Below are 13,713 nucleotides of genomic sequence, written 5' to 3'. Positions count from 1 at the left end.
TTTCAAAATTAAAGTTCTATAGCTGCTTAACAGATTCTGGTTTCATAATATAATATAATATAATATGATATAATATAATATAATATAATACGTTCTGTATTCCAGTCATAAAACGTTTACTATATATTGCATTTTATTTTTAAACGCAACGTTACTTTTATTTTGACAGAAGACGGCGCTCATGTTCCGACTTTAGACGTTCTTAATTGTTGCTGATGGAACTTACTTGCAACTTTTCACACATGAAAGCAAGTGACAGCTCTTTATGTGAACCAAGATTGGTCAATGAATTGGTTTGGTTTTGGTTTTAATGGCTTTGGTCAAATAAGGCCGGCAGATGCGAGTGAACAGGTAACATGTAAAGTGAAAATACCAGTCCGGATATCAGATGTGTGCAGATCATGTAGAGTCACAGGCAGCTGGAGCTCCAGAGCTGATGTGCATCATACAGACTGTAAGTAAACTATGAGTAACTAAATTATTTTCCTAAGTATTGTACTTAGTTTTTCTACAATATTAGTCAGATTTCTAATCTTACTATTTCTAATCTAGAATATAATAATAAAATATCTTTCAGTTTACACAGTTTACAATATTAGTTGCATTTACTAATTTTTAATCTGTAATAAAGTAGTAATAAAATAGCTTAAATTTACATAGTTTGTAATATATGTATTTAATGAATTTAAATTCACATATATATTTTTGCTCACATTATATATATATATATATATATATATATATATTAATTATGATTAAAACATAAATTAAGTAAAATAATAATAAAATAACAAACTCTCATTATATATATATATATATATATATATATATATATATATATATTATTTTTACTCACATTGTATATGTAATTAACTATGAGTAAAAAAAATAACGTAAATCACATTATATATATATATATATATATATATATATATATTTTTTTTTTTTCATTTTCATAATGTACATAAAATATTTTGCTCATTATATATGATTAACTGTGAGTAATAAAATAAAATAATAATAAAATTCATAGCATATAATAGTATATATATATTTAATATTTTCATATATGTAGTATAAAGTATATGTTTTACTTGTTATTGTTTTTCTACAATATTAGTCACAATACTAAGTGTACTAAGTACTAATCTTACTATTTCGAATCTATGCTATAATAATAAAATAAAATAACTTTCAATTTAGTTTGTACAATATTAGTCACACTGGGTAGTTTCTAATCTATAATAAAATATTAAAAATATAACAAAAATTTACATAGCTTGTAAACTGAATAGTCACATTTACTGTAATAAAATAACTTAATAAAATAATAAACTAGTCTTTTATTCAACTGAAAAAGACAAAATGAACAAAAAATTGGGTGCATTTTGAACTTTATGAAATTAAACTTCCATTTTAATGAATTATATGCAGTAATAAACAACATTTAAACAAGAGCTTCACGATTCTGGATAATTTGAGAATCCCAGTTGTATTTAATAAATTGGAGACCATGATTCTGGAGAAAAAAAGATTAGAAAACTAAACAAAATAACGTAATTTACTGGTGGTTCTGACAAACTGTTCATTGCTTAAGTCTTTTGAAAACATATGTTCATTTAAACAAAACAAAACAAACAAAAAAAAAAGTCAGAGTCTCACTTCATTAAGACTTGTTTGACTATTGAAATCTCCTGAATGAATGATTCAATGACATACTTTTTTTTAAATGGGCAGTTTTTGCCACCTCCTGGCGGAAGAGGAGAAGCGTTACTATATATACAAGTGTTAAGATACTTTCGTTTTGATCGCTACTGTAGACAATAAGTGTTTATATCCAAACTATAAACTTTTATCCCAGTACTTCAATTATTTAAATGTCTGTAACACAGAAATAATGATTATAATGTGGGTGAAAAGACCGTTTGTGTTGCTCTTTCTGCGTTCACATTTAACCCGACCCTCTGATTCATTAACATGGGCAGCGACAAAACCTGCTTCTCACGCTCCACTGACACTCAGTCCTAACAGACATAGCTAAATCGTTGTCATTTAGGAATAAGATCGCGTGGGTGTTTGAATCAAGATCTCCATATTTTAAGGATTAATCGTGCAGTTCTAATGTAAACACAGCAAAATATTTTGCAAGGATATGGTCATGAGATCTCGCGAGATCCGACTGGTCTTGCGAGACACATCGGATCTCGTCGCATCCCTCTAAAATAAAATAAAATAAAATAAAATAATAAATAAATAAAACTTAATAAATTATATTAATTTATTATGCTTTTTTTTTTTTTTGCTCACATTATATATAATTAACTATGAGTAATAAAATAAAATAATAATAAAAATAACCTACATTTATATAATATATATTTTATATTTTTATATATAGTATAAAGTTGCATTGGGCAGTTTCTAATATTTATAATATTTTTTGCTCACATTTTTATATATATATATATATATATATTTAACTATAAGTAACAAATTAATATTTAAAATCAGTCTCTTTTCCTTTAGTGAACTAACACAAAACATAATTTTATAAACAATTTACAATATAATAACATACTTTTTTACTTTTACAAACAACATACATTTATTTTACTATTTTTAATATATTTATTTATATATCAATTTTGTTTTGTGCATATCATTAACATTTTATTATTATGTTTATTATTATGTATTATTACTTTGTTCACATTATATATATCCGATTAGTTATTTTCTATCTATAATCCAAGTAAATTTCCCTTTTCAGCTGGCAGTCATGTGTGTGTGTCAGGATTTGTTTCTGGTTCATCAGAAGAGGACTGCAGAAGTATTTTTCCAGAGAGTCAGGGCTGCACAGATGCTCTCATCAGTGAAAGATACCTGACGCTCAACTTCACAGACAGAGTGGAATGCTGGGAAATCCAGCACACACAAAACAAGCTTGTGTGGAAGAGAGAGCAGGACCTCTCGGACAATACCGGTAATATACAGATGTGTTTTTTGTGCATACTCCTGATCATGTTGTATTATTTATGATATGATGCATTTATTCAGGACCTTCTGTTACGCTGCCGTTGGTGTCAGGCGGGTACGTCATGCCCAAACCTCCTTTTTTCCTTCCTCTCTGCTCTAAACTCTGTGCCGTGAGCCTGGCGTTGGGCTCTGAACACGCTGTGCTGCTGACGTCGGACGGGACTGTGTATTCCTGGGGATCTGGAAGGTACAAGAAACATTCCAGTGTTAATCCTTTAATTAAATATTGACTAACACTTTACAGTAAGGTTCCGTTTGTTACATTTGTTTTAACACTTATACTATATATTACTATATTACATTTACAAAAATATTAGTTAACATAAACTAACAATTAAAATATTTCTGAAGCGTTTAATAATCTTAGTTAATGTTAATTGCTATATTTAATAATACAATATTAAAATCAAAAGTTAAAAGAATCTTTTATTATTATTTAATAGACCTGAGTTGGGATGAACTTTAGTTTCATTAAACGACATTTACAAAAATTAATAAATGTAAGTTATTGTTGACATTATTTTAAAATGTCACCAAAAATATTATATTAATTGTGGAACTAATCTGAATTTATGAATCAATAACAGGTCATATTTCAGATTATAAATAAGAAAATTAACATATTTAATTTTTTTATGACAATCAAGCATATTTTTTTGGAAATTCTCATTACTGTAACACTGTCAACTAAAACTATTAAAAATCATTTTTGGTTATTGAAAGTAAAACTGAAATAAAATAAATTGTAAAAATAAAAAGCTTAAACTTAAAAAAAATAAACAGAAAATAAAAATGTTGGCATGGAAATAAAATCTATTTACGTATTACAATTATGAAAATTAAAACTGAAATAAAAATGAATTAAATCAAAATATTTAATAAAAAAGGCAAAAGCACATAAAATTTACATTTGAATACTGTAATTAATAAAACTGAAATAAAATAAATTAAAGCTAACTAGAAATATTTAATAAAAATGACAAAAGCACATAACACAATTTACATTTGAATACTACAATTACTAAAGCTGAAATTAAATAAATTAAAGCTAGAAATAATTCATAAAAATGACAAATACACATCAAATTTATGTTTGAATGCTACAGTTACCAAAACTGAAATTAAATAAATGAAAGGAAACTAGAAATATTTAATAAAAATTAGAAAAGCACATAACAAAATTAAGTTTGAATACTACAATTACTAAAACTGAAATAAAATAAATTAAAGCTAAATAGAAATATTTAATAGAAATGGCAAACGCACATAAGAAAATGACTAAAACTTCTACAAATTAAAATGAAAATTAAAGATATAAAAAGTAAAGCTAATTCAAAATATTAATAAAGATTATAATAGCGTATAAATAAAATAAATTAAAATTAACTAGAAATATTTAATAAAAAATTACAAAAGCACATACATTTTGTTTAAATAATACAATTAATAAAACTCAAATAAAATGAAAACTAAAAATATAAAAATAAAGCTAATTCAGAATATGAATAAATACTATAATAGTGTAGAAATATTTCTAAAATAGCTATTTTAATGCAAAAAAAAATATTTAAATTGTAAAGTACACAGATTTGTGAAAAGCATCACTCATTTCTATAGGCGATAAACTTGCGTCTTTTGAAGAGTGTTTTTAAGCTGATGTTTTCTTTTGTCAGTCATGGTCAGATGGGTCACGGCGCTCTGACATCACAGGAGGAGCCTCAGGTAGTGGAGGCTCTCTGGGGCGTCCCAATCAAAGCAGTGTCTGCTGGGAACTGGCACTCCGCTTCCATCAGCAGTAAGCTTTTTTATAAAAAATCCTGATCAAATGCAGACATTTGGTTGCTCATACTAATATACAGAGTGTTCATATGAAATATGTTTAGCTGGTGGCGACCTGTATATGTGGGGATGGAATGAAAGCGGGCAGCTCGGTCTGCCATCTAGAGGCCTGGAAGAGGAAAAGCTCAGACGAAAAAGCTGTGGTAAAAGAAATATTACTACAGATATACACTAGCAGTCAAAAGTTTTTGAACCGTAAGATTTTTATCGTTTTTTAGAGAAGTCTCTTCTGCGCACCAAGCCTGCATTTATTTGATCCAAAGTACAGCAAAAGCAGTAAAATTTTGAAATATTTTTACTATTTAAAATAACTGCTTTCTATTTGAATATATTTTAAAATATAATTTATTCCTGTGATTTCAAAGCTGAATTTTTAGCATCATTACTCCAGTCACATGATCCTTCAGAAACCATTCTAATATTATTAATATTATGTTGAAAACAGGAAACAGTGAGCATCTAAATGAAGATGAAAAGAAGCAAGCGGATGTGTTTATTTCTATTCAAGCATTCCCTGCTTTAGTGGACGTCCCTAATGTGTCAGAGATCAGCAAGATCAGCTGTGGATCCCGTCACACAGCAGCCGTCACCGGTGAGATCCAGATTTGATCACTGGAGCATAAACTGGACTCAAGAATTAGCTAAATTGACACATTCTTATTTATTTGTAGGCACAGGGGATCTGTACACCTGGGGATGGGGTAAGAGTCTGCTTCATTTTCTAGGAATAAAATCAATGGAAATAATCTCTTATGCTTAGCAAGACTGCAAATTTACTCATCCTCAGGCCATCCGAGATGTAGATGAGTTTGTTTCTTCATCATATTTGGAGAAATGTAGCATTACATCACGTGATCACTAATGGATGCGAATGGGTGCCGTCAGAATAAGAGTCCAAACAGCTGATAAAAACATCACGATAATCCACACCACTCCAGTCCATTAGTTAACATCTTGTGAAATGAAAAACTGCATGTTTGTAAGAAACAAATCCATCATTAAGATGTTTTAACTTTAAATTGTCAGTTCTGGCCAAAATATGACTCTGTAATCCATAATATCGCTTTCTCCAGTTAAGAAAAATTAATCTTGCTTGGATGTACTCACCCTCAGGCCATCCAAGATGTAGATGAGTTTGTTTCTTCATCAGATTTGGAGAAATGTAGCATTACATCACTTGCTCACCAGTGAATGTGAATGGGTGCCGTCAGAATGAGAGTCCAAACAGCCCATAAAAACATCACAATAATCCACACCACTCCAGTCCATTAACTGTAAAGTAAAAAACTGTGTACTTGTAAGAAACAAATCTGTCATTAAAAGGTTTAAACTTTAAACCGTTGCATATGGCCAAAATGTGAGTCTTTAATCTATAACACTTCCTCCAATGCTAAAGTCCATCTCCTATTGTCCTCTCACATCAAAATCCACCCACAGATTTGTTTACTTGTGGATTATTGTGTTTTTATCAGCTGTTTTGACTCTCATTCTGACGGCACCCATTCACATCCATCGGTTAACAAGTGATGTAATGCTACATTTCTCCAAATCTAATAAAGAAACAAACTCATCAACATTTTGGATGGCCTGAGGGTGAGTACATTTTCAGGAAATTTTCATTTTTGGGTGAACTATTCAGTTAAATTTCTTTCTCTTAAAAAAACATACTGAATCCATACTTTTTAGCAGTACTATGTGTTCATTTTTATTTCAAAAGTGCTAAAAGTTGTCTTTTTTCCATCTGTGTTATATTATTAGGTCATTATGGACAGCTGGGACATGGCACTGAAAATAGCACAGATGAGCCAACACTGGTGGATTACTTCCCTAGCCATCGAATGTGCGTTAAAGATGTTGTTTGTGGGTTATGGAACACTTTTGTGTTTGCTGTGCCAAAAGAACAACCTCCGTCCTGACAGGAGCGTCATATAAATACAGGGATGTCAAAGTTGAAGAATTCGATTTTATTAAATTAGTTACAAATATATGATCCAAAATACAGGATAGAAAGTAGAGTTGTTTTAAGAAAGTAAGTAAAAATGTTTTCAAAATTCAAACATATATAAATGGTAGAAATACTTAATAAGAATATACATTCATAATTAGGACACTGTTTCAGATTAAAGGCGCAGGTGAAAAATCCGGACCGGGAAGCAGCTTCCATGGGTGTGTGAACTTTACAAGACAATCTTGAATGAACTGCAAAAGAACATTCTCAGTCAATAATAAATAGATAAATATATTTTTCAACTGCTGCTTAAATGGACTGAAGGCAGGAAAATACAGTTGAGGTCAAAAGTTTACATACACCTTGCAGAATCTGCAAAATGTTAATTATTTTGTCAAAATAAGAGGGATCATACAAAATGCATGTTATTGTTATTTAGTACTGACCTGAATAAGATATTTCACATAAAAGATGTTTACATACAGTCTACAAGAGAAAATAATAGTTGAATTTATAAAAATGACCCTGTTCAAAAGTGTACATACGCTTGATTCTTCACACTCTGTTGTTACCTGAATGATCCACAGCTGTGTTTTTTTATTTAGTGATAGTTGTTCATGAGTCCCTTGTTTGTTCTAAACAGTTAAACTGCCTGCTGTTCTTCAGAAAAATCCTTCAGGTCCCACGAATTCTTAGGTTTTCAGCATTTCTGTGCATTTGAACCCTTTCCAACAATGACTGTATAATTTTGAGATCCATCTTTTTACACTGAGGACAACTGAGGGACTCATATGCAACTATTACAGAAGGTTTAAATGCTCGATGCTCCAGAAGAAAAAAAATGCATTAAGAGTCAGGGGGTGAAAACTTTTGAAAAGAATGGAGATGGGGTGAAAACTTTTGAACAGAATGGAGATGTCTAAATTTTTCTTATTTTGACTAAATATCATGTTTTTTTTTTTATTTAGTGCTGCCCTTCAAAAGCTACAGAAGATACTTACATGAATGCTCCTCAGAAGACAAAAAAAAAATAATTTTACCCTGATCTTCAAATTCAGAAAGTTTTCACCCCCCCTGCTCTTAATGCATCATGTTTCCTTCTGGAGCATCAGTGAGTGTTTGAACCTTTTGTAATAGTTGCATATGAGGCCCTCAGTTGTCCTCAGTGTAAAAAAGATACATCTCAAAATCATACAGACATTGTTGGAAAGGGTTCAAATACACAAAAATGCTGGAAAAACAAAGAATTTGTGGGACCTGAAGAACAGCAGACAGTTTAACTGTTCAGGACAAACAAGGGACTCATGAACAACTATCACTAAGCAAAAAAAGCACAGCTGTGAATCATTCAGTTAACAAGACAGTATTAAGAATCAAGCGTATGTAAACTTTCGAACTGGCTCATTTTTATAAATTCAACTATTATTTTCTCTTGTGGACTATATGTAAACATCTTTTATGTGAAATATCTTACTCAGGTCAGTAGTAAATAAACAACAACATGAATTTTGTATGATCCCTCTTATTTTGGTAAAATAGTTAACATTTTGCAGATTCTGAAAGGTATACGAAATCTAAAAAGCAAAATTCTGTCACCTGACAAAGTCTGGAGATCTGGAGATGACATGCTGAAATTCCGAGAGATTGACTGTACCGTCCTTATCAATGTCTGACTCTTCGAGGATCTGTACAATTACATGTGTTTACATTAGTAAAGTTCATCTGGCAGAAGTCTCTCATTGCTGCGTGTATATCAACACCACACTCACATTGCTTATGAGCTGTCTCATCTCCTCTGCAGTCAGACGGGTGTCGTCCGTCTCGCCCGTAAGACAGTTCACCAGCTTCTCTAGGTCTCTAGAATCAAGGGTCCCGTCATCATCAAAGTCTGCAGGATAAGAAGAGTTTATATTGAGTGGTGTTTGCAAGTGCTATTGTGTGAAATGCCAATATTGCGAGCAATCCCTCTGTTACCAAAGATTCGGAAAGCGTAGTGGGACTTGATTTCCAGGGTCGCCGAATCGCTGAAGGCACTCAAGAGGTCCAGGAAATCCTCAAAGCTCAAGCTGCCATCCTTCATGTCAGAGGTCGAGAAGACGTGACATATCCTTTTCCGGAAGGGGTTAGACTGCGACAGGCAACAAGAACACAGAATACATACAGTTGGATGGTATATCTGGAAAGATTGTAAAATATATTTTGCTTAAAGTAAAAGAACCATCACAGTTTTTTGACTGTGACTGCTATACAGACTTCATCTGTTACCTTCAGTTCAGGAAGTGTGAGGATCTTTTCCATGGTCACCCTGGCGCTGTACGGTCCATTTTCCCGGCCCTGGAGCTCAGAGAATATTTTGTGTGCCCTAAATAAACACAGTGGCGATGAGCCCCGAAAGTTTATAATGTAATGATTTTCAAACATTAAATATTAGTTTATATACACTTTCAGTAACTGAACTACTGTACATTTGTGTAGTTTAGCTATATCCTTTCGAATTAAATGATTTGTGAACCACGCTTTAAAGTCCCGATCTAAAAATATGGTTTGCGAATCATTATTCAGTTAGGGACTACGGATATCATTTGATTGAGATCAGAACTTCGGAGCAGGTTCATAAATCATTTCGCGAATTGAACGATTTGCGATCGGCGAACCGAAGTCCCGATTTGAAATGATGGCTTGCGATTCAGATTGGTTTTAGCTTGGAACTTCGAAGGTTAATTTGGTTAACATGGTTAATTTGTGATTACCATGGTTTAATTGTAACCATGTTTTGTTGTTGTTATTGTTTTCATCTTAAGAAGACACACAGGATGAATATAGAGATGTAGTTTGTTGATGAAAAACGAAATTTAGAAATGTTGTCTTGGCAAATTAAATAATGAAGTTGCCTTGAGAAAGCCAACTTACTGATCTACTATAGAAGATTATTATTATTCTTCTTCTGAGCCAAATTTCAGTTTCTACCTCCTCCTACAGCTTTCAAGCTACAACCACCAAACTCGGCCCAGACCTTCAGACTGGTCTGACTCGGTGTGCTGTATCTTTTCTAACTGATCCGGCTTACGGTTTTCATAAACCAGACTATCAAAACCACCAAAAATCCCATAGACTTACAATGACGGAATGTTCAGATGAGCAACACTATTCAAACTCCAACTGACAAAATTCAAATCAAAACTCCCAGAATCCCCTGAGACTCAATCAAGCTTCCCTTCTATGTACTATTTCTAATCCATTTAGACTCATTTAAGCTTCCACTCTAATATTTCTAATCTATCTAAATCATGCTAGCAACATGCTAGTAATTTGCTAATCATGCTAACAACATGCTAGTAACATGCTAATCATGTTAGAAACATGCTAACAAAATTCTAGTAACATGCTAATCATGCTAACAACATGCTAATAACTTGCAGCATGTTAGTAACTTGCTAATCATGTTAGCAACATGCTGGGAACATGCTAATCATGCTAGCAACATGCTAATCATGATAGAAAAATGCTAACAACGTGCTAGTAACATGCTAATCATACTAGAAACATGCTAACAACATGTTAGTAACTTGGTAATCATGCTAGCAACATGCTAGTTACATGCTAATTATACTAGAAACATGCTAACAACATGTTATTAATTTGCTAATCATGTTAGAAACATGCTAGCAACATGCTAGTAACATGCTAATCATGCTAACAACATGCTAATAACTTGCAGCATGCTAGCAACATGCTAATCATGATAGAAACATGCTAACAACGTGCTAGTAACATGCTAATCATACTAGAAACATGCTAACAACATGCTAGTTACATGCTAATCATACTAGAAACATGCTAACAACATGTTAGTAACTTGTTAATCATGTTAGAAACATGCTAGCAACATGCTAGTAACATGCTAATCATGCTAACAACATGCTAATAACTTGCAGCATGTTAGTAACTTGCTAATCATGTTAGCAACATGCTAGTAACATGCTAATCATGATAGAAACATGTTAACAACGTGCTAGTAACATGCTAATCATACTAGAAACATGTTAACAACATGCTAGCAACATGCTAATCATACTAGAAACATGCTAGCAACATGCTAGTTACATGCTAATCATGTTAGAAACATGCTAACAACATGCTAGTAACATGCTAATCATGCTAACATCATGTTAAAAACTTGCTAATCATGCCAGAAACATGTTAGCCATGTTAGAAACATGCTAGTAACATGCTAACCATGTGCAAAACATGCTATCAACATGCTAATCAGGCTAATCATGCTAACAACATTCTAGTAACTTGCAAATTATGATAACAACATGCTAATCATGCTAACAACATTGTAATCAGCCTATAAAAATACAAGCAATAAGCCAATCATAAGCTAAAACATGTTAACAACATGTTAAATCATTGTAAGCAATGTGTTAAATCATGCTAGCTGCTTTCATACTATTACAACTGCTTCAAACTTTCAGGCTACGCTTTCTCAAGCCAACTTAAAGTCTGTTCTCAAACTTTACTCATCTAGTTTTAAATTTAAGTACTACAATTACCAAAAGTTTAACTGAAATAAAAATACATTAATGCTAAATAGAAATATTACAACTACATTATATATAAATATATATAATACGTAATAAAAAAGATATAATAGCGAATTCAAAATATTTACAAATACAACAGTATATAAAGTACATAATGACTTTACTTACAGTAAAATTTCTTGTTTTGTCAGAAATGTCAGCTCCTGTGTAACGTTAAGCAAACATGAAAAATTATAAACAAATAAAACAACTCTTCGCAATATGAAATAAGGAAATAAAGTGTTCAATATATAAAAATATATTTACAAACATATTTTTAAATAATATCACATATAAATATATGTTCTTAATTACATATCTATTTATCTATCTGTGTGTGTCTGTCTCACCTGATACTCTGACAGAAGATCTTTCGGTAACTTGCTCGATGTTCCCCCCATTACCGCTTGCTTTTGTTCTTCACGACTAGTACTTTAACTTTAAACTATAAAATAGTCGATTAATGTTATTGTTGTTTCATAAAAACCAAGGTAAGTGCCCAAAAGTTTGCTGTTTTTAGCTAACAGGCTAAACAAACTTTGGTCGAAGGCACTGCGCTTCCGCTTCCTGGATGACACGTCAGTTACTATGGGAACAAATTTCCACTGTGCGAAGTCCACAATGGGAAATTTTTATTTAATAACTTCCTTCCAGTTTGAGCTGGCGATTTAATTAGTTAGTTAGTTAGTTATACAAAGAAATAACGTTTAGTTTTCATTAAATTTCATTTTATTTTCTATGAATATTTTAAAATATTAAATTATATATATTCAATAAAACAATAAAATTACTAAAAACATTTAACTGAAAATTTGCAACATTTGCTATTTTTATAAATAAATATAAAAGGAAGACAATAGTACTTATATGTGTGTTTAATATAACTTCCTGGAGCATCTTACTTATTGTTATTATTAATAATTTGATCTGCAATTTACTTAAATTTAAAAGTCAAAATCATAAAACATTAGTCATGCCAAATTATTTATTAAGAAATAAGTAAACTGTTTATTTACAATTTATTTACCTGAATGTATATACAGTCATGTGAAAAAGTTAGTCCATGGTTTTCTGTATCAGGACATCATTAAAAAAAAAAAAAAAAAAAAAGGTCCTTGGCTGGTCTTAAAATTTGGAAAATAAAACCTCAGATGAACAACAACACATGACAAATTGCACCGTGTCATTATTTACTGAACAAAAATAAAACCAAAAAGGAAAAGCCATGTGTGACAAAGTTAGGACGCCCTCACTGTTAACACTGGAATTAAGAGGGTAAATCACAGTCAAGCACTGCTAATCAAATACCTTTGATTAACTGATCATCAGCAAGTCTGAGCGCCTCTATAAAAGCATAAGCTTTGGCAGTTTGCTGGTCTGGAGCCTTCAGGTGTGTGTTAACACAATGCCAAGGAGACATCAAGACATCAGCAATCATCTTAGAGAAGCAATTGTTTCTGCCATCCATCTGAGAAGAGTAATGCGGCCATTTCCAAACAATCTGAAGTTTATTCACAAGTGGAAGACATTTAAAACAGACACCTCTCCTTCCAGGAGTGGACGTCCCAGAATCTTCACCTAAGATCAGACCGTGTAAAGCTCAGAGAAATGGCAGACAATCCAAGAACTACACTTCAGACTCTACAGGCCTCAGTTCACATGTTAAATGATAAAGTTCATGACAATACCATTAGAAAAATATGGGACAAAAATGGCATGTTTGGAAGGCTTGGCAGAACAAAGCCTCTTCTATCTAAAAAAACATTGCAGCACAGTTTAGGTCTGCAAAGTTGCATCTGAACAAAACACAAGTCTTCTAGAATAATGTCCTTTGAACAGACGAGACTGAAGTGGAGATTTTTGGCCATAATGCACAGCGCCAAGTTTGGTGAAAACCTAAAGAGCATATCAACACAAACACCTCATACCAAAAGACAAGCATGCTGGAGGAGGGCTGATCATTTTGGGGTTGTTTTGTAGTCACAGGACCTGGGCATCTAAAGTTGGACCATAATTGGGTCACGTAACAGGACAATGATCCCAAGCACACCAGCAAATCTACAACAGAATGACTGAAAAGAAAAGAATCAAGGTGTTGCAACAGCCCAGTCCTAGTCCAGAGCTCATCCTGACTCAAATGCCCACAAACATCAATAAACGTTGAAAAGAAGAGTGGTCCAAATTCCTCCAGAACGATGTGAGAGACTGATAAAGTCACACAGAAAATGAATGCTTCAAGTTATTGCTGCTAAAAGTGGATCTACAAGCAATTGACTCATAGGGTGTCCTAACTTTGTCGCACAT

General features: G+C 32.1%; 2 protein-coding genes across 2 annotated transcripts; one reads left to right on the top strand and one right to left on the bottom strand.

Annotated features, from left to right (window-relative positions):
* Positions 1 to 204: 204 nt before the first annotated feature.
* On the top strand, positions 205 to 6,791 carry LOC127157084 (RCC1 domain-containing protein 1). The gene is made up of 8 exons (XM_051100320.1): positions 205 to 454; positions 2,771 to 2,983; positions 3,058 to 3,223; positions 4,710 to 4,831; positions 4,920 to 5,018; positions 5,321 to 5,467; positions 5,547 to 5,576; positions 6,634 to 6,791. Exons 1-8 carry the CDS (start codon positions 286 to 288, stop codon positions 6,789 to 6,791), a joined length of 1,104 nt encoding a protein of 367 aa, XP_050956277.1. The 5' UTR covers positions 205 to 285.
* An 81-nt stretch (positions 6,792 to 6,872) lies between these two features.
* On the bottom strand, positions 6,873 to 11,991 carry cib1 (calcium and integrin binding 1 (calmyrin)). Its single transcript, XM_051100322.1, has 7 exons — positions 11,760 to 11,991; positions 11,539 to 11,573; positions 9,089 to 9,185; positions 8,798 to 8,951; positions 8,593 to 8,711; positions 8,420 to 8,508; positions 6,873 to 7,074 (listed from the first exon to the last, which is right to left on the bottom strand). The coding sequence occupies exons 1-7, from the start codon at positions 11,808 to 11,810 to the stop codon at positions 7,053 to 7,055; spliced, it is 567 nt and encodes a 188-aa protein (XP_050956279.1). The 5' UTR covers positions 11,811 to 11,991; the 3' UTR covers positions 6,873 to 7,052.
* Positions 11,992 to 13,713: the final 1,722 nt, after the last annotated feature.

Source organism: Labeo rohita, chromosome 25 (assembly GCF_022985175.1).
Source record: "Labeo rohita strain BAU-BD-2019 chromosome 25, IGBB_LRoh.1.0, whole genome shotgun sequence".
Taxonomy (NCBI): domain Eukaryota; kingdom Metazoa; phylum Chordata; class Actinopteri; order Cypriniformes; family Cyprinidae; genus Labeo; species Labeo rohita.
This window is presented reverse-complemented; position numbering and strand designations above follow the sequence as displayed.